Source organism: Vespula vulgaris, chromosome 14 (genome assembly GCF_905475345.1).
Source record: "Vespula vulgaris chromosome 14, iyVesVulg1.1, whole genome shotgun sequence".
NCBI lineage: Eukaryota > Metazoa > Arthropoda > Insecta > Hymenoptera > Vespidae > Vespula > Vespula vulgaris.
The window spans coordinates 2,062,465-2,087,977 of NC_066599.1; the positions used below are offsets into that span (position 1 = coordinate 2,062,465).

At 40.3% G+C, this 25,513-nt stretch overlaps 1 protein-coding gene and 1 long non-coding RNA gene across 6 annotated transcripts in view; one reads left to right on the plus strand and one right to left on the minus strand.

The window, feature by feature from the left end:
- LOC127068921 (zygotic gap protein knirps-like) overlaps positions 1 to 10,831 on the plus strand; it is a 32,951-nt gene extending 22,120 nt beyond the window's left edge. For 2 of the 4 annotated variants that reach the window (XM_051005349.1, XM_051005352.1), the window contains one exon: positions 8,553 to 10,831. In XM_051005349.1, the coding sequence (XP_050861306.1) occupies positions 8,553 to 9,884 (1,332 nt within the window). In that variant the 3' untranslated portion in view covers positions 9,885 to 10,831. Of the gene's footprint in view, positions 1 to 356; positions 624 to 7,034; positions 7,979 to 8,552 lie in introns of those variants that run through there. The other 2 variants (XM_051005350.1, XM_051005351.1) reach the window with 2 other exon arrangements.
- The window catches only part of LOC127068941 (uncharacterized), a 222,979-nt gene continuing 208,147 nt past the window's right edge, over positions 10,682 to 25,513 (minus strand). For both annotated transcript variants that reach the window (XR_007783254.1, XR_007783253.1), the window contains 2 exons: positions 11,370 to 11,547; positions 10,682 to 10,793 (listed from right to left, as the gene is read on the minus strand). This is a non-coding gene — a long non-coding RNA (uncharacterized LOC127068941). The remainder of the gene's footprint in view (positions 10,794 to 11,369; positions 11,548 to 25,513) is intronic.

Here is a 25,513-nt window from a genome sequence, read left to right on the forward strand (position 1 = left end):
GTAACATCTCGTATATACGTGTCCAACTGATTACTATATCTATCGTATATATCGATCCGCGTAAACGCTTAATGCAAAAAAAGAAAAGAGATCATATGAGAAATTTAATCGTAGCATTAACGATTAAACATTCGAGTAACGTTTACGAATCAAAGATTCCAAATGTTTTTAAAGTTTTTCTCTCGATCGGTGACGATAGTCGTCTAGACTCGTAGACTCGCGTCGTGCGAAGATAACGTTTTCTCGAGGAGAAGACCGGAGGAAGAGGAGAAAGAGAAGATGGAGGGGAAATGAGAAGGGGAAAAAGCTAAGAGGGAGTGAGAGGGAATGATAGGGAGGGGGAGGGGGAGGGGGAGGGGGAGGATAAAAAGGTCCGTGCTGGAAGTTGGACGCGCGCTGCGTTGGAAGTGTCTCTCCTTCTTTCGCGTGCCACGAATCACAATGCGCGAGTTCTCGGTTTGCCTCGACTCGGGCTCGGGTTTGTGCGCTCGTGCGCTCGTGCGCTCGTGCGCTTACTACTCTTTCCTCGCGATAATATCGAGGACGTAGGCAGGACGACCCGATCGTAGATTATGCGTTGCGAAACGCACACGGTAGCGATTCAATAGAGCGACGATCCGTTCGTAAGTACGATACGTACGATACTTACGTATGGTACGTAGAATAGGTACGATAGGTACGTATGTACGTATGTACGTAAGTACGTACGTCGGAGAGGTAGGTAGGTAGGCAGGCAGGCAGGCAGGCAGGCAGGCCCGCTTTGAACTCGACTCCGATTTATGTTAGCCAACTTCCTTCGACATTTGCGCTCTTTCCCATCCGACTAAGCACCACGAGACTCGATTTCTATCGAGAGTCTGATCGAGATCGATTTAATTTTAAGTAAATAAATTTACCTGGGTTATACTCCAGATAATATTTTTTTTTCTTTTTCTTCTTTTCTTTCTTTCTTTCTTTCTTTTTTTTCTTTCTTTTCTTTTCTTTCTCATTCATTCTATTCTTTCGTAGCTTCGATTCGATGTAAACGCGATAATCGATTGAATGGATTTTTAGTTGATTAATTTTGATTTGTAGTTCATCATTTAAGTTCGTTGTTCATTCTCGTTTAATTAAAAAAAAAAAAAAAAAAAAAGTAGATAGATACGTTCGAAGATTATAGATCGTGAGTTTTTCTTTCTTTCTTTTTTTTTTAGATATATCTCTATGAATAAAACTGTTGAGTTACGTTTGAAAGATCATACAAAATAGGATGTGTACATATATTTATATATATTACTCATGGTGGTACATTTTCTCACGCGTTTCTTCTTCCTTCACTCTCTCTCTCTCTCTCTCTCTCTCTCTTTCTCTTTATCGATCCTACCCTCCCGTTAAAACGTCTCTTGTCTTCGAATAGCTCGTAACGTAGCCCTCCGAAGATCGTAGAAGAATCTCTCTCTCTCTCTCTCTCTCTCTCATTCTCTCTCTTTCTCTTTCGCGTGAATCGGTCTCGTGCGTCAATCCTTACGTTCGTCTATCCGACGTCGGATCCGCGGTAGAACTGATCACTCCAGAGCTAAAAGGTAGTACGTCGTCTAGGATGGACGTTTAGGATAGAAGCAAAGCCGAAGGATAGCAGCTCGTGTCTTTTAGCCCCTCTCCTCCTTCTTTTTCTTTCTTTCTTTCTTTCTTTCTCCTTCTTCCTCTTCTTCTTCTTCTTCGGCGGCGTGCAAAGATCGAAAGGGGATAGACTACAAAATGCAAGCAAATAGCTCACCCTGACAAATCCTCGGAAGCCATATCGAGCCGGACGGAAAAAGTTTCTGACGTACGATCTTGCCGGCTTCGGACCGTAAAGACCGGCACCGACTGTCCTCTTCTTCTCTTCCTCTTCCTCCTTCTTCTTCTTCTTCTTCCTCTTCTTTTTATATTCCTGAACGGTGAACGTTTGTTCGAAAGAAGAAGAGGAAATAAGTAGATAGAAATTTTCACTAGCGAAGATAGATCCTTCCCACGATCCGTTATAGCAAATGCTCTTACGAATTGAGCATTAATTTTTTCTCGATCTCGATTGTATATAAGTAAGGTATAATAGCTATTATCATACGTATTATAGGTTCGAATACCCAACACGACGGACGCTTTCTCGACGGGTGAAAATCAAAGCTTCGAAGTTTCGGGGCCGAGTCAGGTAGCCACATTGAAATTTTTATTACCGCGTGCCGTGCAACTTCGGGAGAAACGTACTTTCAAAACCACGACGGGGAAAGAAAGAGAAAGAAAGAGAAAGAAAATCAGCATACAATAACCGTCGTTCATTGTTCCTGCTGTTAAGAATTGTCGACTCGCACGGTAAGGACAACGACGACGACGACGTCGACGTCGGCGTCGACGTCGTCGTCGTCGTCGTCGTCGTCGTCGTGGTCGTCGTCGTCGAAGATCTGCAATTCAATCGTCGCGATATTCTGCGACGTGGAAGTATTTCGTGTCAGCAATGCAGGAAATTCGATTCGTACGAGAAACGACCGTGGCCGAGCGCGTTATTTAAGATGTCGTAAATCCGTAAGCAGATTTTCTTCCTCGTCGTTGTCGTCTATCTTCCTGTGTTGTCTTATTCTTCTTTTTCTTCTTCTTCTTTTTGAAAACTCGATTTCTTTCAAAGCGATTTAAAAACGTGAAGAAGAATAAGAAGAATGAGAATAATAAGAAAGAAGCAAAGACAAAAGAATAGACGAGTTTACCCACGTTGCCGTCGTAGAGTTCTCTTGAAAATCGCTTAGAAATGAAAACGAGAGTGATCTTTGCGCCACGTTTCGCATGCAAAATGCACCTAACTCCAAGGTTCGCGTAGTTTTTCAATGACGTCATTACACGCCGTCGTTCCACCGTTCAACGTGTTTCTTCTCTTCGTGTTCCTTTCGCAAAACAGCTTCGTTTATAGTTAGTTTTCTTGGACACTCGCCAAAACTCTTGCACTCGTATCACTTTCGTCCAGTTCTTGGAATCGTCGAGAAGAGAATCGATCGTAAAAGTTAACCGATGCGTCAGAAATAGAAAAAAGAAAACGATAGATCGTTAGATCTATCTCTGGATCTTAGGTTAAGACGGTGTTACGGGCAAAGTGCATATTTCCTTTCCTAGAACGAATAAATGGTTAACGAGCTATGCTAATTTAATTCTTCAAAGAGGAAAATCGTGATGATGAGGAGATCGAAGATATTGATTGTTAATACCGATTCGATTGATTATTATCAGATACGAAGTCCTATACGAATATAGATTTTATTATTATACGTACAATATGATAACTATAATTTTGTAAAACGATTGCTATAAGAAATATGAACGCGTTCGGCACGTGCGACAGAATGATATTAATTTCAATAACTGATCAATTAATTTCCGAAATGCTTCCGAAAGTAAAAAAATTTCCTACAAAGATTTCTCTACGAAAAAAAAAGAAAGAGAAAGAGAGAGAGAGAGAGAGAGAGAAAGAGAAAAGAAACCGAAATCACTAAATAGATATCTAATGTTTCGAATATTTATCAAATTCTAAACGTGGTTTGAAAACGATTTGATCTCGCTTTAAAAAATCACTTGACCGAGAATATACATCAAAGATTCTTGATTGCTGATAGTTTCATAAGCTACGGAGGAAAAAAAAAGAAAGAAAGGCATAAAGAAATAAAGGAAAAGAGAAAAAAAATAAAAATAAAAAATAATAGATTTACTCTCGCCATATTCTATATAATTAATTCTCACAGTAGGAACATACGGATAGCATGTAGTAGTAGGACGACCAAAAGACATAAATCAGATCACACATCGAGTACGGCCACGGCCGTGTGTTCATCGTCTCTGGGAAAGTTAGCTCGCAAAAGGAGGATTAACTGGAAGGAGGAAACGGTGATCTTCGCGATGACGCGAATCGTTCGTGAACCGCATCGACTTCGTCGTATTCGTCGTCGTTGTATTCGTCGTCTTCGTCGTCTTCGTCGTCGTCGTCGTCGTCGTCGACGTCGTCTCTCTTCGCACGCGAATCAGGGTCACGCGCGTTACTATAGCGCCGTCGATATAGTTACATGCTACGGCACATTCATGTGCTAATGTGCGCGTCGGAGATGTTAACGAGTGGACGCGCGAAGCGTTCTAGCGTGAGAGACATCGATGCACACGACAAGCGACGTTATTCAGTATATGTATGTATGTATGTATGTAATGTATGTATGTATAGGGTGTTTCAAGAGATTTTCTTTAGATAGATGTTTTTTGTATTATAAGTAATATACGAACATCCACGAGGAATCATTTCTAAAAAGAAATGTTCGTTTCTCATTGAATTATTGTTTCTTGATTTTTCTCTTATTTCTGTTATCAAATTTTGCATGAAAATAATTCGAATTAAATTTCAATATTTTCATCTTCTGCATTCTGTTCGACACGTAGTAGACAAATAATATATAAGCACGACGAACACGACAGATGTTACTTCTTTATAATTCTCTCTCTCTCTCTCGTTTTCTCCTTCTCCTTTTTTCCATTCTGAAAGCCAAGAACGTTCCAATTTCGTGAGTAGAAAATCCCAAGGGATCGTCGTCATTAGGAAACTTGGGAAGAATTTCCAAAATCGGTAAAACACAAAATCGATCGTGCTATATCGTATGAACCAAAGGAAACGGTTAACACATCCCGTGAGATTTGTGAACGGTTGAGGTCGAGAGCAAAAGCGTGCGCGACACGAAGAGAGACAGAGAAACAGAAAAACAGACAGACAGACAGAGAGACAGAGAGACAGAGAGAGAGAGAGAAGGAGAGAGGGAGGGAGAGGGAAACTGCGAGACAGCCGACACGACCACACCGCGACTCCTATAGCACCGTTGGCATAGCTGGACAGGCCATTTCACATTCCCACGTCCTTAATATAGATTGTTGATACGCGCACGAGCGTAGAGAAGAAGAAGAAGAAGAAGAAGAAGAAGAAGAAGAAGAAAGAGAAAGAGAAGAAGAAGAACGAGAGAGGGATCTATGGGATTACGACGACGAAGAGAAGAGCGAGAGAGAGAGAAAGAGAGAGAGAAAGAGAGAGGTTAAATGGACCGAGGAAGAGACTCGTGGCTCGTTGAAGCATACAAACACATGTGTGCAAGAGATAGAGATATATAGATATATATATATAGCGAGAGAAAGAGGGAGAAAGAGAGACGAAGCGATTTAACAACGCGTGGGTGTGACGAAGAGGAGAAAAGGTTCGTCCTCTTGGCACAGGTGCCTCTCTTCTCGACTAAGAGAGAGAGAGAGAGAGAGAGAGAGAGAGAGAAGACGCATATAGGAGTCCTCTCGAGTCCTCTCGACGAGATCGTGCCTATAACGCACGATTACATCGCAAGTGAGTAGGTACGTTCCGCAAAGACCGTAACCGCTATCCAGAAACGGCAGTCGACGTACTCCAGCGACTTACTGTTACCACCACGATCGATAGTAGGTACTTACACATTTATATATATATATATATATATATATATATATATATATCGCATCCAAAGGTGTACGGTCGATAGTAATAATATAGAAAAGCCCAAACGTAGACTTTTGCTTGACTATTTTTCGAGGAAGTCGTATATAAGTAAGTAAGTACTTAGGTACGTTATGCTCGGTTAACCTATCGTAAATTTAAGCTTGGTGACACGCGTCATTCCATTATCGGAATGTTTCTTATTTCAAATAGATAATACGGATAATACGAGAGAGGGGGGGGGAGAAAGAAAATGAGAGAAAAAGAGAGACAAAAAGACACTTTTATAGCGCAATCGGATAAGAATGATAAATCGCTTCTTCTTCGTTCGAGCGTGTCCAAGTGAAACATTATTTCTTTAAAAAGAGAAGGAAGAAGGAAAAAAAAATAGAAAGAGAAAAAAAAACATAGAAACAGAAAAGAAACTCATCTTTTAACTCGAACGACCGTCTGTTTGCCAGGACAGTTAGCTAGCAGCGAACGGAAAATACCGTGAGATCATCGTACATTTTCGTGCGCTGAAACAGTTTCTTTCCAGTTTGAACGACAGAGAATCTTAACGTAGATACGATTGCAAAGTAAATGATCGAGAGAGAATCTGGATCGATCTTGATGCGCACGTTGTCGGATCTATCGTCTGTCCGGCTTAGGATCCTTTTTAATTTTTCGTTTATATATATATAAAATTTGGTTACTTCTTTTTTTCCTTTCTTTTCTTTTCCTTTTCACGATCAGGGACAACGATTTCTCCTCCGTCATTTCCTTTACGGTACGTTGGTACAAATCGGTCCAGGATTCCGGACGTGCCGGCTGAGATTCGATACGATACGAACTACTCTCTCGAGTGGCCCTAAATGGCGAACGTTTCCAATCTCCGCGTTTGTTGTTCTCGTCCGAGTTTGCTGTTGTCGTCGTTGTCATCGTCGTCTCCCTCTCCCCGTCTCTTCCCTCGCCCTCCTATCCCCTCCTCCTCCCACCATTTCCCCGTGCGAGCCGTTGTCGTTGGCGTTGTTCTACTCTCTATGTGGTCCACACGCGAGACTCCACGGGAAACTGCAAAAACTTGCAAACTCGAGGCGACACGCGTGCTTCTTACGCAATCTCCGTCTCTCTCGCGAATCCCGTTGTGTAGGTAACCCCGCTAGACCCCCACTCCCTCTTTCCGCCCACCCTACACCACTCTCTTCCTTCGTCCTTCCTCGCCCACCCCTCGACTCTCTTCTCCCCTTCGTATTTCATCACTCTGACCTATCTTTATTTCTATTATTTTTTGTTTAGTTACTTATGTTTAGTTACGACCTCACTCAAGACCTCCATATTTATCCTACTTTTTCTATCTTTTAAAATCATTCGATGATTAGATTCTGGTGCGTGAAAAAAGAAAGAGGGAAAAGAAAAATGTGTACGTATGCGAACGAGGAACGTTTCTCACGTCATCCTCGCACACACACACACACATACATATGTATACATACACACGAATCATATATGTGTATATACAAATATAACCTATATAATCGAATAGATATAAGGATCAATCGGAAGGTCAAACATTTTCGATTTGTAGGTCACAGATCGAAACGATGCATCCAGCGTCGTCCGATTTGTTAGTTTCAATTGGAACGCGTACCGCTACGCGTGCGAGCTTTTGGGATTTCGAACCGTTACGAAGCCGCCCACGTGGGTCCTCGTCAGGTGGAGCTCGGAATTTGTGTGTGTGTGTACGTGTGTATGTGTATACATCTCTCTCTCTCTCTTTCTCTCTTTTTTTCTCTCTTTCGTTCTTTGTGACTCAACGCCGATACGATTCACGACGAGATATCGTCGGCATAAGCAGATGCTTCCCCCTTCTTCCAAAAAGGTGCGGTCCTCGAATGATTATGCTAAACAGCTCGCACGAGGGTTTTCACAAATACCCTCTCGACATCTTACTTACTCCATCATCGTCTATTATTTCCTTTCTCTTGATACATCCTACGTATGTAAATAAAACTCTAGGACAATTTGGACAAATAACTGACCAACTCGAAAATGGATTCGGTCTCACGGTTAAAAGAGAACCATCGTCGCAAGATTCCGCTCACGCAATGGCCGTCGAGCGTAATGCCAAATCTGTGACGTCCATGTTAAAAAAGAGAGGTAGCCAAATTCGATTTCGTTTCGGGTCGTATTACTTTTTCTCCGTACTGGTTTGATACGAAACTCGTGGTGGTGATATGAGGGAGAGAGAGAGAGAGAAAGAGAGAGAAAAAAGCGAGAGTTTGATTCAATGAAAAAATTCGAAGAAGGGAAATATGTTCTCGTACCGCGAAATGTTCGATGATAGAACGAGAATGAGAGTAAGAGGGACGAAGAAGGAGTGAAAAAGAAGAAAGAAGAAGAAGAAAGAAGGAAGAAGAAGAAGGAGAAAAGAGCCACGTCGTAAATTAGTGGTCGATGAGCGTGCGAGCGGGCCTGCTCGCGCTCTAAGGTGCACCTCTCGAAGAGGTGCGCGAGCCTCTTCGAGGCGGTTTTATCGTCGGCCGACAGGCGTTTAACTTTACGAGCGGCCACGCCACGTATATACTCCTCTCCGTCCGTTGGTCCGTCCGTCCATCCGTCCGTCCGTCTGTTCGTTCGTTCATTCGTTCGTTGGTTCGTTCGTTCGTTCGTTCGTTCGTTCGTTCGTTGGTTCATTCGTTCGTTCGTTCGTTCGTTCGTTCGTTCGTTCGTTCGTTCGTTCGTCCTTCCTCGTTTCCCTTCTTCTCTTCTCTAGGCGCGCAGGCATGCTAATTCTCGTGATGCGCGTAACATTAAACTCTGACGTTTAATCCGGTAGAGAAGCAAACGCGTGGCTTGTATTCGAAAGGAAGGATCTTGCTCGACCCTTTATATGGTTCGACCCGACGACCGAGAATATGCTTTCTTCCTCCTATGTATCTCACGTAGATAGTATATACACGCACGCTCACGTTTTAATACATACACGCACACGCACACGTTCACATTCAGACACGACGAACAGAAACATAAAGAAGAAAAAAAAATAATTGTGTAAAATTCGTGATATTTTTGATTTCAGTCATTCTTTGGTCGAACGTACAACAACCTTGGTAGTATTTCGGAATGCAAGAACGGAGGTGTATGCGTGATCAATAAGAAGAATCGTACGGCATGCAAGGCTTGCCGGTTGAAGAAATGTCTTATAGTCGGCATGTCTAAGTCCGGTTCGCGTTACGGCAGGCGCTCCAACTGGTTCAAGATCCACTGCCTACTTCAGGAACAAACGAATGGAAATCAGAGCGTCGGTGTGTCACCGGGTGCCCCTTCTCCGTTTGGCCCTACCTTCCTTCCGGGATTCCTACCGCAGTCTCAAGGTCAACAGGCTACTGGTGCCATTTACGGTTCCAAGGATGCCAAGGACCCCGGCTCGCCCAGCCAAGATGATCTGGCGTTGCAGTCTCATCTTCTGCACGTGGCGATGTTGAAGCAAGAAAGAGAGCGGAGCAACAAGTCGCCTCATCCGGACGACGTGGCGTTACAGAATCAGTTGCGTATGCTAGCTTGGCGTAGAGAACGCGATAGGATCAATGGTAATAGTCAACAGCCGCCATCTTCGACGCCACCGAGAGAGGCCACGCCGCCGTTTGTATGTAAACGACAACAACAACAACAACAACAACAGCAACAACAGCAACAACAACAACAACAACAACAGCAGCAACAACAGCAACAGCAACAACAACAACAACTACCACAACCAATCTCGTCACCTATATATCCAATAAGTTTTGCCCATAAAGACGTAGTAGTGGCAAGTAGCCCACCGGAAGTCTTTAGACCGTTCTTACCGAGCTACAAAAGGACGACCGACACGCCGAGCGACAGCGGTGCCTCATCCACCGAAGGCGGTGCCGACGGATTACACGATACCGAATCGAGAAGCAACTCAGCCTTGAGCTACTTCAAGTCCAATGCTGCCTCCCCTACTTTGTCAGATCGTGATTTCCCTGCGAGGAAGATCAATGCCACGGTCACACTTACCGCTGGGTACCATCCGCATGCCCTCGGTTTAATATATCCTCCGCCTGGTCTGATAACGCCAGCTACTTCGCAACACTCGCCACGTGGCGGCGATCTATTACTGGTTAGTCCAAGTCCAGGTGGACTCGCTATCGAACAAGACGAACCGATCGATTTAAGCGTTAGATCGAGACTCGGTAGTTCCCCGAGACCAAGTAGACAAGGTGTAGCTACTACCGCCGAAGACGAGGATAACGAGGACGAAGACGAAGAATCTAATGGGAAAGAGGAAGAAAGGGATAGTATCAAAGACGAAACTACGATGAAAGGGAAACCGTTAGATCTAACTCTTACCGTGAAGAGGCCCGCGGAGTTACCAGTTTCACTTTGAGCCCTCTTTTCTCTTCTCTTTTTTCGAGCCGGCGAGATAGGCTTTATTTCTAATAGTAATATGTGTTCATTTCTTGTACATATAGATACCAAGCGTTATCAACGAAGCGAACAACACGAACGCTTCCTTTTTTTTTATTTATTCTGATTTAAACAACGATTCGATCGATTCTATCGGATCTTTAATTGGAATCGATATAAAAGAAATACACATAGATCAATTGTTCGATCGAGAAGGGCCTTATATATATGTGTATATATATATATATATATATATATATATATATATATATATATATATTTATATAAACCGTAAATATGTATACATGTTCGTACGGTATATTACGATGATTGATCGTTCGGTAATTACGTTGTTTTCACGTGTAACGTACAGCTATTAAGCAATTCTGATTATTTTTGTCAATAAATCATCATGCATATTTCGAATGGGAACGAAACAACTCGATGCGTATCTAATTGCACGCTGGAAGAGTATTCGTCACGATATATAATATAATATAATATAATATAATATAACATATATATATATACATATATACATATGTATATATATATATATATATATATATATATATATATATATAAATATCGAAATAATCTATCAGTTGTAAATAGTCAAGTGGGTGAATTGTCTGCGAAATCGATATCGCTTTCTCGCTTCTGCTTGGTGTATGAATCTCTTTGCTGGTGTGAGACAAAAATTTTTAACGTGATTCGTTTTCTTTTACTCTCTCTATTTTTCTCTCTTTTCATCTTCATCACTTCTTCTTCTTCTTCTTCTTTTTCTTTTTCATCATTTTTTGTTTGCCTAATTTTTATGTTTTCGACATATTTGTTTTTTTCTGTTGTAAATATATCCACGAAGGCGATAGAGACGAGTAGTCAGTACCTAAGCGTCAAATGAAATACATATTTTTGTTTAATCAACATTTCTATTACCATTTTTATATATCCTTGCCTTGAAAAATCCTTTAAGGTTTAACATTCTAAATTAAAATTACAAACTTTGTTATCCCCTTAATATGTAAGAGAGAACAAAGGAGATCGAAATCGATGAAAGATGCTAGACGGACACAACAAGGAAAGATTCATCCTGAACGGATCGAGCAATAGTAAACGCGTTGCTCTCGATTTACTTGCTTCTATGGATCACTGAATCACGAATCTCTGCGGGTAACCTTGCGAACGATGCGCTAACGCTTTTACTGCCTTTACGTCGAGACTCTTCTTCGTTTCTCTTGCGGATATATACGTGTATCATACACACATACACACACACAAACACATATACAAAATATATATATATTTATTTATATATTTATGTGTACATCTATATATACATACATGTATCCATAGATATAACTGTGTATATATATATATATATATGTATGCGTATTTATATATAGATATATAGATATATAGAAATATAAAGACGACGAAGCTTATGTACAAGAAACATACGTACGTATATAAAGTAGCACGCGGTGTCGACGTTGCGGCTACCATTAATCAATTGCCAGCAGGAAGCGCGATCGTTGCAAAATCATCGAGTTACGGATACCTGCCCACGCTGGTCTGACCTTGCGGGTTCGCGTATCCGGATCCCGTGTGGATTTTCTTTTTCCTCGTACGTCGTGAGCCTTCTAGAAGAAAAAGAAGAAGAAATGGAAAAAGAATAAGTATATAAATATCAACAATTTTTTATTTCGCCCGACTTGAACCGACAATGAACGATCGTGAGTTTCCAAAGAAAAAAACAAAAGGAAAACAAAAAAAAAAAAAAGAAAAAAAAAGAAGAAAAGAAAAAGAAAATATATCCAAGTACAAAAAATAATCTATAAATATATACATATTATCTATCTATTATACGCGTACGTATACATTCGTAGAAAAATTCATTTGCAAAGTTTAATTAGGAGATCGATAGTAATGTGAGAGATAATGGAAAAATAGTTGGAGTCTCATCGAAGATTTTTTATCGTGTAGATAATCGATAGTTCCAGCCAATGGGATATTAAATGCTTGTTGGATCTTGATTTAACGAACGCGATGTAGTAATCATCGCCATCTTGTTGGCTATAATAGATACAGGGGTGAGGAGGAGGTAGTCGATATAAAAGATAATAAACTCGACGATGTCGATCGCTCGAAGGAGAAGCGGTATCGACTACCCCTCGCTCTTCATTCACCTTCCTCTTCCATCTTGTCTTGTTCTTGAAAAATCCTTTAAACTGAATTCTATAGATCGATCTTTTGCTATCGAGGAATGGTCGATTTGTCCCGCAAATCCAAGCCGCCGCATAGAATCAATGCTTGTACGTACATGGACCGAGTACGATCTGATACACGTAGGACGTTCCTACGTACTGGGTGTACAAGGATCTTCAGAATCCTTTGATAGAAAGAAATAAATAAAGAAAGAAAGAGAGAGAGGGAGAGATTAATCGACCGACCGAAGTAACTTCGACGAGAGTTTATCCATGTTTCAACGAATAATCGATCTTTTTCCTTTCCTTCTTGTACGTTGCATTCAAGCCTCAATGATGATTCTTCTTCTTCGTAGATCATTGGCCGATCTATACATGGACGAATAATAATAAGAGGAAATCTAATCGATCGATTGACGCATGAAAATCATTTTTTTCTTCGTTCTGTTAAATACGTATCAAAAAAAAAAAAAGAAAAGAAAGAAAGTAAAAGAAAAAGAAAAGAAAAAAATAGAATAGAACGATACCAATTTAAATGTCTTCTTATTTTTAGAGATTTTTTTAATATATAAAAAATGATATAATACACACATGATACACACACACAAAGAAGCTTAAAGAAAAAAAGGGAGAGTTGTAGTATGCAGTTCGATTTGGATATCGTACACCCTGTAGATGGTTGGACTGACTAAACGCGAATAACAAACGGTCGGGACCCGAGGCAGTGCGTCAGTCCACTACGACTGGTTACACCGGCCGGAGCAATAAGCAATCGCTTAAACTCGTCATGACTCTATGCATGAGTTGGGCAACGCAATGCCGCTACGTAAGTACCTACAGGACGATTTTAACCCGTGCGCGACTTCTGCTCGAGAGTCTATATCGACTTATCGCCGAGTGAAATATCGTTAGGGAGCTAAAGATTTCCGGTTGGTATTGACGTACAATCGATGTACATATAATTTAGCAAAGATCATGTCTCCCATCAAAAGTTTTACCAAAAGATTTTAATCAAAAATATTTTCGTCTTCGGACAGAATTAATTAAATCAATCAGAAAAAATATATATATATATACATATACATTAATATCTCCTATCGAAATTCTTCAAAATTGATCAAAATTCTGAGGACAAAATTTTTATAAGAAATATTTCCAATCGGAAAATAGATACGTTTAGTGCGTAATACATTTTAATTAATGAAATACATCATTAATTAAAATTCTTACGAAAAATTTTAATAAACGATATCTTCGTGTTTGGAAAAAGAGAGAGAGAGAGAGAAATGATTGAATTACCTAAAAAAAAAAAAAAAAATAGATAGAATAATATTCGATTGCATAAATCAAAAACAATTCGTAACTCGGAAGACATTTTAACGCTTTGAAAGAGAGATTTATCAGGTCCTTGATAATTAGATGGAAAATAAAATTTTTTATTTCGTGGATATTAAAATATCTTTGATCGCGAAGGAAGGATAATATCCTATTACATAGATCAAACACAATTCGTAACTCGGAAGATGTCTTGACGCTTTGAAAGCGAGATCTCGTTCTTGAGAATATCAGCCTCTCTGGTTTGCCGTGCGCGTGCACGTGGGCTAGCCATAAAAAGCTAGCATAATGTATCGCGCGAGATGTCAACGGTTCTCTTGGGATCGACGATATACGTTCTCTCCGCGTGGACATGCGATCTTTTCTTGAAAAACTTTGCTCGTGACTACTTTTGAAGATATATATATATATATATATATATATATATATATGCATATATGTATATACATATGTATGTATCAAAGAGAGAGAGAGAGAGAGAGAGAGAGAGAGAGAGAGAGTGTACATAGATACAAATATATGTTTAACGTACGGCCTCCTATCCATCCGTCCTTCTTTCATTTCTATCCACCTCACGGACTTCTTCAAGATTTAACTTCCTGCCTTAGCCAATCGAATGAATAACAGACGGACAAGCGTAATGAGCGTCAATTGATTAGGTACATCGAACGAGTATCGCGATAAGCGTTGAATAACGATCGAAATGTCGCGTTCGCGTGCTTATTATAATTCAGGAAAGAAGTTTTTTCTTCTTTTTCTTTTTTTATCTTTTTTATTATTAATTTATTTTTGATGTTCTTTTTTTATATCGAAGATGGATTAGATTCAGTTAGAAAGAAGATACTTTCGAAAAATCAAGGCTAATTCGTATATACTAGATGGTATTGTAGAAGAAAAAAAATGTTTTACGTTCGAGAAAAAAGTAGAAATGAAAATCTCCGAACGCCTTATCAATTATCGTACGAACGTACGAAATGTAATGATTTTTCCGATATATCGAAATATAGAATTCGTCGACTTTATCTGGAGTCCTTGCGATATGATAAATCGACAAGATTTATACAACGTGGAAAATATCGAAGATGGTTGATTCGTTGGTTCGAGCCCTTTCCTTGATGACGGCAATATTCAAGTAGATTTTTGATATACGTAATAACGATAAGAAAAAAGAAAGATAATGCTTAAGTAAGCACAGCCAGAAATACAATGTAATGTATAATTAATGAGTATTTAAAAATGAACACTTTTAAGTTAGTGCATCTAGAAAGAGAGATAGTAATAGGGAAGTAGAAGAAGAAAAAGAAGAAGAAAAAGCAAAAGAAGAAGAAGAAGAAGAAGAAGAAAATGAAGAAGAAGAAGAAGAAGAGAAGGGGTTCGAACGTACGCTTGGCGTGCACGAAGAGCGTTAGGGGTTAACGAGGGCCGGTCGTGCGATCGTCCGATCTTTCCCAAGAGCCAAGGCGGCCCAATTAGAAGGCACGTAAAAGCCGGGCGCATAATCAGCAATTTGTATTGTCGAAGGATAAGGGCACTCGATACCGAAGCAGTCTCTTTCTCTCTCTCTCTCTTTCTCTTATACGCAAACGTATACAAACACACAGACACACATATATATATACACATACGATCTAAGCTTTAAACACGAGACCACTTTGCGGAATAACTTCATACGGCGTTCGAGATCCCGAAGTGAGTGGGTGCTGAAACGAGAAGGATCTCGAAGGGTGAAGTGGGGAGAGAGGGATGGCACCCGATTAAGCTACGCGATCGCCAATTATCGGCAATTTGATCCGGTTATAACTCAATTTAAAGTAATTGGGCCGCGTCGAGAGAGAGAGAGAGAGAGAGAGAGAGAGAGAGGTCGGCTCTTTTGCGAAACATATTCCTTAATCCCGTTGTTCGATCGTCGATCGTTTTTAACGCCTTCCGATCATTCTAATCGTTCGATCTAATACATTAGAAAATTTATTAGATCATTCTTAATAATGATTTATGATCTTCAAAAAAAGATGATGATGATCATAATAATAATAATAATAACAATAATAATAATAATAATAATAATCATCATCATCATCATTTTTTTATTCGCATAAATAGCGATACATTAGAAAAAATAATTTCATATATATATATGTATATATACATATATATCCATAGAAACGAAATAAACGATCTAATTCGGTTTCTAAATCAAAGTGAGCGCGTCGATTTCTTTATCTTTTTCCAAGCGATCGCGGGATGTTTCGTAAGTACAAGAAGGCAGGCAGCACAAGCGTCGCGAGATCGGCCAAGCGTTGGGATCGTTATGTCTGCGCCGAGTTCGCACCCGTTGACAAATTTGACAAGACACGCAATCGATCGCTCTTAACCGGCGCTAATCGATACAGCGATCGGTTCATTAGGCGAGCCTGCCTCGTTTCTCCCTACGGCTGGCCGAGTAGTCTCTCTCTTTCTCTCTTTCTCTCTCTCTCGTTCGTTCGTTCGTTCGTTCGTTCGTTCGTTCGTTCATTCGTTTCTCGATCCCCTCAGAGGAACTCGCTACCTCACAGATATTGGCTTTTCGATCACGTCGGCTCTCACGGAAATCTCGCGAATGCAACGACGCGCCAAAGGTTCGGTTTAGCAGATCTCTACTCTCGCGATCTCACCAAGACCAATCTCTCTCTTTCTCTCTCTCTCTCTCTCTTTCTTTCTCTCTTTCTCTTTCTCGATCTTCTTTCGTTAGTAAACAAGGTCGCGAGGAAGTTTAGTGTCACGATTGCTAAAGATACTACTTTGCGGCATTGAACGTAGATGAGGTAGAGATAGATGATCCCAATGGAGAACTCCAACCGAATAACCTACCTTGAATCCTTACAACATCGTGTTCACGATCGTGCTTCGATAATTAACGTCATCCTATTAAAATAATGATCTCTTTCTCTCTCTCTCTCTCTTTTTCTCTTTCTTACTTTCAATGCCAGAAGATCGAACTAGATCGTGTCAATTCTTCGAGAAAATCTCTTTGTTAAAATGTGGTAGATTAGAAAGAGAAGAAGTACATGTATATTGCAGCTTTCCTCGCTTGTCAACGCTGAGGAAAAAAAGAGGAAGAAGCAGAAGAAAAGGAGGAAGAAAAAAGAAAGAAAAGAAGAAGAAGAAGAAGAAGAGAAGAGTAAGGGAATGCCAGCGTGTGTATGCCAGCTGGTTCCGAGAGAGCGGTTTCTAGCCGTCGCTAGGCGCGAAGCAATTTCCCTGAAACCCCATTAACCCTTCGGAGATGAACGACGCGGGAGTAGAAGGAAGAAGAAAGAAGAAGAAGAAGAAGAAGAAGAAGAAGAAAGAAAGGAGGAGGATAAGGAGGGGCAAGCAGCATGCAGAGGATCGCACTTGTCGTTTGCAGTTGTGTGTTGTTGGCTCCAGCGAGTTCGCTCGCTTGCAATACCGCAACGCGATGTTGCATCGAGAAGAGGAAGAAGAAAAGAGGAGAACGAGGAGGAGGAGGAGGAGGAGGAGGAGCGAGAGATGAGAAGGAGGAGAAGGTGGTGAAGAAGAGGAGGGGAGGTTCCGGCGTGGCGAGGGGTCACAGCCGCTTATGTAAACCATATAGAAGCACACACTATCTAGCGGCTCGCCGTTTATCTAATAATATTATGGTGCAACGCCGGTGCATCTCCCATATAAGAGTCGCTCGAGATGCAGCAAGCATCGATGCGTGTATGTATGTATATATGTATTTACGTATATATATATATATGCGTGTGTACGTTTTTCCGCGTATGCGTACATAAGTGTGTACAGAAAGAGAGAGAATCGTTCGTTTGTGTTTGCGTCGAAGAAAGGTGTGGGTCTCAGCGCCTTCCTCATCCTCCTTGTCCTTCCACCTTCTTCTTCGCCTCTTTCGACTCTCGTGGGGGTGTGCGAGCACTTGTCCCGATATTATCGGCAGATATTCCGCGAGATAATGTGTATACGCGTGCGATATTATCGTCGCCGAGGTCTATACCTTTTTTTTTCCTTTTTTTCTTATTTTTCTTCCTTTTTCTTATTCCTCGTATTCATCGTCGGTCAAAGGCGATCCATGCGAGCATCGACGAAAATCCATCGAAGAATAAATTTCAACGATGAAATTACATACGCGTTAAAGCTTCTCTTCTCTCGTGCGTCTAAGTAGCGTTAGATAGGTATGCGTTAATTATTCATAATTAACGAGCAGATCTATCTCGTTATATATCCTCGTGGAGGTAACGCGTTAAAGTTATATCTAATAAAAGTTTGAAGAGGTGGTACGATTACGCGATCGGTCATAAGACGATCGAGTTCCGTGACTCGGAGAATCCTCTGGCAGGGTCGATCTTTGGGGTCGGCCATGAGGGTCAAGCCGCTGGTTCTGACCCGATCGAGATGCCAAAGGCGAATCGTTTTGCGTGCGTTTCTCTCCTTCTTCCATCTTGATAAAGAGCACGGCCGTGCTCGTGTATTTATAAAGCTAATACGGAAACGTAAGAACCGTTAGAAATCGAAATCACGCGATAGAGTTCAAGGAAATAGAAATTTCGAGTCTTAGTTTTCAATCGTTTTCGCGATCGTTAATAAGTTACTTTTACGAGGATTTTTCGAGGAAAGAGAAAGAGAAAGAAAGAAAAACAGAAAGAGAGAGAGAGAGATAAAAAGATCATCGTAGATCACGTTGAAGCTTCGTTTTCACGGATCGAACGTACGAAGTTTCTTCGACTCTGCTCGTTCTCACAGGCTCGCGATGATCGTTAGCGCCGAAATTACGAGCGTGCAGAGTGGGGTTATACGGCATGTAACTTTGTAAGCGGATCGCTGTAAGTTAGACCCAAGCCACGGAGGCGCGAATTACGAGGCACGTAAATTACACGTCCGACCGGGCGCAATTCCGTAAGTCATTACGCGCCGAGTTACGAGCGTCAAACTTCGGTATCGACTTCGGTACATACGTATACATGCATACACACACGTACACACACATATATATATGCATGCATGTATGCATATATACGTATGTATGTACCGTACATAAAGGTACGTACGTTCAGATACGTACGTTCGGCTACGTAAAGCTACGTGGGTATGTATCTGCGTAAAGTCATTCCTCGTCTCGCCTATCTTTCGATTCGCTAGAGATGAAGAATAAGAAGATGAAGAAGAAGAAGAAGAAAGGATGAGTTTCATTACGTCTTCTTACGAGCGGAGAATCTTTATCATTGTTTCGTAATTAGCGTTGAGTTATCCAATCATTACCAATCACCCAAGGTTATTCATTTTCTTAAGTTAATATATATATATATATATCCGTGTGTGTATATGTATATATATGTATGTACGTATAGGATTTAATCATCGTGAAAAATTCTAATAGAGAATAACGAAAAAGTTTATTCTTATAGACGTTTGATTTAGGAACGATTAATCCTTCCCTTTTTCGTCCTACTCGATCTCTAAAGCGCGTTTGTATTCCCACGCTGGTAGAAATCCCATCGGGATGTTTCGCGAAAGAAGGAAGAAAACGAGATTGCTATGTCGAGTGAGGTCGAGGACGATCGATGGATCGCGGTCGCCAAAGATAGACACAGAGAGCTAAACGGAAAGAGATAGACAGACAGACAGACATAGAGAAAGAAAGAGACATAGAAGAAAGATAAAAGAAGAAGATAATAAAAAGTGTCTGCTCATTCGGTAAAAATCTTCTCGAATTTCTCTCGACGCATGTTTACGCCCGTTCGTTTACCATCGACGAGATATCGACTTACGCCTTTTTTCTCTCTCCCTTCGAATCGCTCGGAATGGTCATCGGGCACGCAACCGGTAGCCACACGCGACGCATTAATTCTAGTATTTTTCTGGCGATCCGGCATTAACCTTTAAAGTAGACGCGTGATTGCGACCGATCACGCGTGCCTACTTTTACGTCCACCTCATCGTCGTCGTCCTCGCCGTCTCTTCTATCGTTGTCGTCGTCTACATCTATCCCTTTCAGTTTGACCGCTTGCGGAATCTTTCGATCTCGGGATATCGAATTATCCTTATCGACGTACACCTACTTTTTTTCTTATTTCTTTTTTTTCTTTCTTTCTTTCTTTCTATCTTCTTCACGTATAAAAAAAGTCGATAGAGATGGCTCAGGCTCGTTGGCCGCTCAATTTTCATAGAAACGCAAATGACTAAATTAGTATAGATATTGATAATATATGTAAAAAAATATCGTATATAAATGATTAGAGTCGAATGTAATAACGTATAAACCCTCCCCCTCCCACGCTCGTGCGTATATTAAAAATGAAGTTATACTACGCGATGAAGCGATTAAGAATGTTTGCGTATATGTAAAAGGAGAAAAAGAGGATGATAATAATAATAAAAATAAACAATAAAAATATAAAAAAAACGGAAATAAACAGTACGATTAGAATAAAGGATCGATTAAAGAATGAGACAAGAAAGGAAAGGAGGAGAAAGAGTGGGACTTCTCTAGGAGATATCTTAAAAACGCAAATATAATGACTAATTACGAAGCGTCTCCGGTCACGAACGATCAACTTGTTTCTCGGCATTAACCTTTGGCGGTAGAGAGACGCGTAATTGTGCCCGATCACGCATAGCCATCCGATCTCATAACCCGTCTCACTTAGCGCGCGCGTGGAATCTCCCGATCATTTCTTTCCTCCTGTCTTTTTCTTTTCTTCTCCTTCTTCTTTTTTTTATCTTCTTTTTTGTTTATATCTTTTTCTCTTCTTTTTATTTTTTTATTCATTTCTTATGTTTTTCTTACTCTCTTACGACACTTGTCGGCGCTTCGTTAATATCACGTTTTACTACGTCGAATCGAACGATCGTGTAGCTAACATCTTTTCGATCGAAATAGTAGTTCGATAGTGATTAAAAGGAGTACTATATTTATATCTAGTAGTAGTAGTAGTAGTAATAGTAATAATAATGTTAATAATAATAATAATAATAATAATAATAAGAGATTATCCTGAAACTTGGTCCATGCTCATTTAAGATGAAACGGATCATTCGTGGATGATTCGAAAAAGAAATAATTATAATAGTAATAATAGTAATGATGTAATAATAATAATAATAATAACAGTAATAACAATAATAATAATCTTTTGACGACGACGCAGAGAAATAAACGCTCTTATCGATGCACTCTAATGCAAGCAGATTCTACTGCTAGCTATCGTCGATTTAACCGAGCGACCTTACATAATGTCGAGGCCACGATCGCCTTAATCTCTTCCACTCGCTCGCGGCTATCCTCGAATCACGCTCCTCTTTTCCTATCTCTTCCGTTTCTCCGTTTAAGCGAATTCGAAGTGTGATAAAAAGAGAACACTTCCTGTAACATGTATGTGTGTATGTATGTATGTATATAGCACAAACATCCATATACAATACTTTTTATCTCGAATAATTTACTATTACGAATTTAGAGAGCAGATTCGAAAAAAAAGAAAAAAGAAAGGAAATAAAAATAATGTTTAATCGTAATCAACGAATTTTTTTAATCGATTCTCGAGAAGATCGACGGCTATACGATTTCATTTATATTTACAATTAATCGAATATATTCGGAACAATTCTAAGAAAAAAAGATAGATAAGTGTAGGTAGGTATGTAGGTAGATAGTTAGGTAGGTACGTTTACTCTTAACGTTTTATCTCATAAGCGAACTTACACGTGGAGGTCGGATAGGTACAAGGAATAGAGATAATTACGTGAGGGGGCCTGGATCGGAGGGCTCGTAAAAGATCGATGCTTCCTCGATGAAGTCGCCGGGCATCTTTGAGCATGAACGATGCATGGACGACGGTGCATCGAAGGAGATTAACGCGAAAGGCGACGGACACGCGTTACATACAGACATATACGTATCTATATACATATATATATATATATATATATATATATATATATATATATATATATAATACATACATATATATACACCACACACGCGCGTAGTGTAGTTACGTATACGAGAAAGAAAATCAAGAAGAGAAGAAGAGAAGAAGAAGCATCTTCTCGTTCGGCGCCGACATCCGACGAGCAGCGTCGCCACTCGAGTGTAATTCAAACCGGCAAACTTAATTACACCGAGACTTCTCGAGATCAGCGAACGTGGCTTTCGGCCTATTCGCTCGTACCGACGTTACCGGTTAATTAATTAACGGCGAGCTCGTTCCACGACGCGTTCGAAATCGAGAACGATTGGCTATCAAAATCAAGATCTAACGAAGATTCTTCTATCTCCTTCTGACTCTCCCTCCTCCCACTCCCCTTTCTATTTCTTTATCTCTCTCTCTCTCTCTCTCTCTCTCTGTTTATCGTCGTAAAGCAGAAACGCCGATTCCATCCAACGACGAGCGTCTTTCGATATATCGATTATATCGAAGCGAAGATCGCGATACGGTGGTGCACCATCGTCCATCCGATCGATAAAAGATTCTAAAGACGTAATCGTAATCGAGGGAAACCTTCGGATCGAACGAACCGTTTGTCAAACGGCATTCTCCAGAGATTATGATCTATCTCTTCCCTCTATCTTTTTTTACCTCATTACGATTATAATCCAATGTTAGCGGTTAAGAGAGGATAGATATACTCATGGTACCTTTTATCATCTTTCCTCCTGTCCTCAGGAGACAACTCTACGGACTCGTCCTTAGAGATCTTATCTTATTTTCTTTCTCTTTCTCTCTCTCTCTCTCTCTCTCTCTCTCTCTGTTTCTCTCTCATTCAATATCAATTCGGTTCGTGGAAGAGAACGCAATTACGTGCTCTTCTCTTACGTCCTGTTATTTTTTCACTAAAGAAAGACTTCCGGTAAGTCACTAAGAGACCGAAGGATCTCATTTCTTTTTCTTTCTTCCTTTTTGATTTGATCGGTTTTTCTTTTTCATCTTTTTCAATCTTCCTGCGTACGAGTAGGTAGGGATATATGTATACTCATACGCGCATACATACGTACACACAACACACACATATATATATACCTATTCAAAGGTTACGTTTCGTAAGTATTATACGAGGCTGAGTTCCTGAAGGATAGACAAAGAAGAAGAGCATAGTGAGTCGAATGGTAACGTAGAGACAAACGTGACGTTACTCGTAGAACTTCGAATAGTAGACGATAGAGATAAAGAAAGAGATAGAGAAAAAGAGAGAGAGAGAGAGAGAGAGAAAGAACGAAAAGAAAGAACGAAAGAAAGAAAGAAAGAAAGAAAGAGAGAGAGAGAGTTATCCCATGAATATTTAGGGCCCCGTACTCCCGCAATGGAGTATTTATTCGCGAATGCCGGTTTTATATCACTCAACGAGGCAACGGGCAGCAGAGCGAAGTGCCTTCGCGTATCGTCCTGAAGAGAAAAGAGAGAAATAGAAAGAGAGAGAAAGAGATAGAGATAGGAGATAGAAAGAGAATAAGACAGAGAGAGAAAGACGGAGAGAAGTTTGCCGGCTTCTCAAAGAGGCTTTCCCGATGGGGGATCCGTAAGGACGATCCTTGGGATCGGGTTTCAACGGTGAATATCCCGACCAGCTAAAATATCACGACGATCTAGCTGCTGGCGATCGATAATGCCGAGCGAGCTGCTCTCTTCGTCCGACTATCAGCTCGAATCCTTTATCGAATCGTTCGAGAAACAAACGAAAACAATTTTTTCCTTCCTTTTTTCTATTCTTCCTGTCTTTTCTTTTTTTTTCCCCTCGATCGACAGAACGATCGATAAAAGATTATGATTGATTATAAGGCAAAGAAGGAAGATAGCAAAAAAACAATAAAAAAAAGAAAGAAGGGTCTAAGAATGAGAACATGAAGGAGATGATTTTTCATGTTTGTATAATGATGATCTAGAATGGATAAGAAAAGTATATGACTTTACTTGGAAACGAACGAACACGTTCCTCTCTCTCTCTCTCTCTTCACCTGACCTTTCACCGATCCATCGAAAACACATAGAATACAAATTTCCACTTAGATTCCCGTTCCGCAGCACTAATTCCACGTAATTTCGCTAATGGACGAGAGTTCGAGAGGAGTCGAGGAGTTTCATCAGCTTCGAACTCGGCAACGAGACAGCCTCCCTCCTCTCTCCCACCCATCACCTTTACCTCCCTTCCCTCTCGCCCTCTCGCCACCTCCTCGAGAATCAAAGATGGCACGCAACGCGTTCGTTTCTTCTCCCTCTTTTTTCTCTCTCTCTCTCTTTTTTTTTCCTTTTTTTCTTCTTCCTGTAACCTACTCTTACATCTCCGACAAATATTTTTTATAGAAATGAAAGGAAAGAAAAAAAAAAGAAACGAATAAAAAAGAGTAGTCGAATCGTGTTCCATTTAGAAAAAGAAAAGGGGGGGGAGGAAATCGTGAGAATGAAAATGAAAATCGTCAAGGTCAAAAGGTATGGAGGAGGTTGTAGGTGGAGATAAGGGTGGTAGTTAAAAGAAGACTAACGAAGATGATGATATTGACAATGACGACGACAAACAACAACACAAAATTAGGAAAGAAATATTTAAAAAGAAGAAAAAGAAAAAAAGGAAAGAAAAAAGAAAGAACGACGAGAGGAATTAACGCGCGTGGCAGGCAGGAACGAAGAAGAACTCGTTCGGGACGAGGCACGAAATGTCGCTGGCCTGACCTTTCGAGAATCGACTCGGTTTCCGCGATTTCTCAACGCACGCCACAGCATCTGCCAAGAGAAGAACAGAGAGAAAGAAAAAGATAGATAGACAGAGAAAGAAAGAGAGAGAGAGAGAGAGAGAGAGAGAGAGAAAGAGAGAGAAAGAGAGATAAAGAAAGAAAGAAAGATACTTGCATTTCGCGCACGTGCAAGCGCGAGAATCCGCCCGATTTTTCTCTCTCTCTCTCTTTCTCTCTGTCTTTCTTTCTCTTTCTTTCTCCATCTCTCTCTTATACTCGATCCTACGCTCGTGCTCTCCTTCGAATCGACGGGACGTTTCTTACGATGGGAGACCGATGCATATCTATGAGGACGAGATCCTTAGGGGGAGATAGTAACTACGTACGAATAGTCCGAAAATTTATTGTCCTCGCGTAAGTATGTACGTGGCCATCGGATATAGCGTGATAACAATTGCGATCCTTCGGATCGTTCGGTGGTATTAATCCTCGAAAATTTATCACTTGTATATATTGCGAAATAAGAAATGATTCGACGATTAGTAGGAAATATCGTGGTAAAGAGAGGGGGGTTAATAGTGAGGGGGAGATCGATCTGCGAAGACAATGAGAAATAAACTGCATTGAAAGGAAAGGGAAAAAGAAAAGGGATGAGAGAAAGAGAAAGAGAGAGAGAGAAATAGACAGAGATAGTCAGACAGACAGAGAGAGAGAGAGAGAGAGAGATTGGTTAGAACGTAGTCATTGGTGCATATCTAAGCGTACGGATCCTTGGTCGTAATATCGAGTTAATAAACTCCATACATGGCCGCGATCTTTAGCTCGACTAATAGCCGTTCTGAGAACATTTCCCTCTCGCTCTCCTCTCGCACGAGTACGCCTTCGCTATGCGTATTTATATTATATGCGTGTGTATTTACCTATCTGTAAATGTAATGTGTCTGTATGTGTATCGGTAGATATTAATGATCTCGCAGATGGTGTGCCCGATATTTCGTCACAGGTGACGAGATTACGACCGTGCGCAAGCTTTTATTGTCCGTCGTCTGTACAACGTAGTAAAATGAGAACGTTCTAGGATCTGATCTTTCGTCCTTCGAATCGTATCTTTAAATTTACTTCGGACCGAATCTCTTTCTCTTTCTCTCTTTCTATCTATTTATTTCTTTATATATCTTTTTCTTTATCTCTCTCTTTCTTTGACAAATACGTTTTGTTGTAGACTTTAATTAATATTTCTTTCATTATTTTTATGTTTATTTTATTAATAATATTAACCAAATATGTATATATATATATATATATATATGCGTGTGTGTGTATGGCAAATAGTTCATTGTAGATTTTAATTAATATTTTCTTACTTTTAGTTGTACCCTATTATTATTATTATTATTATTATCATTATCA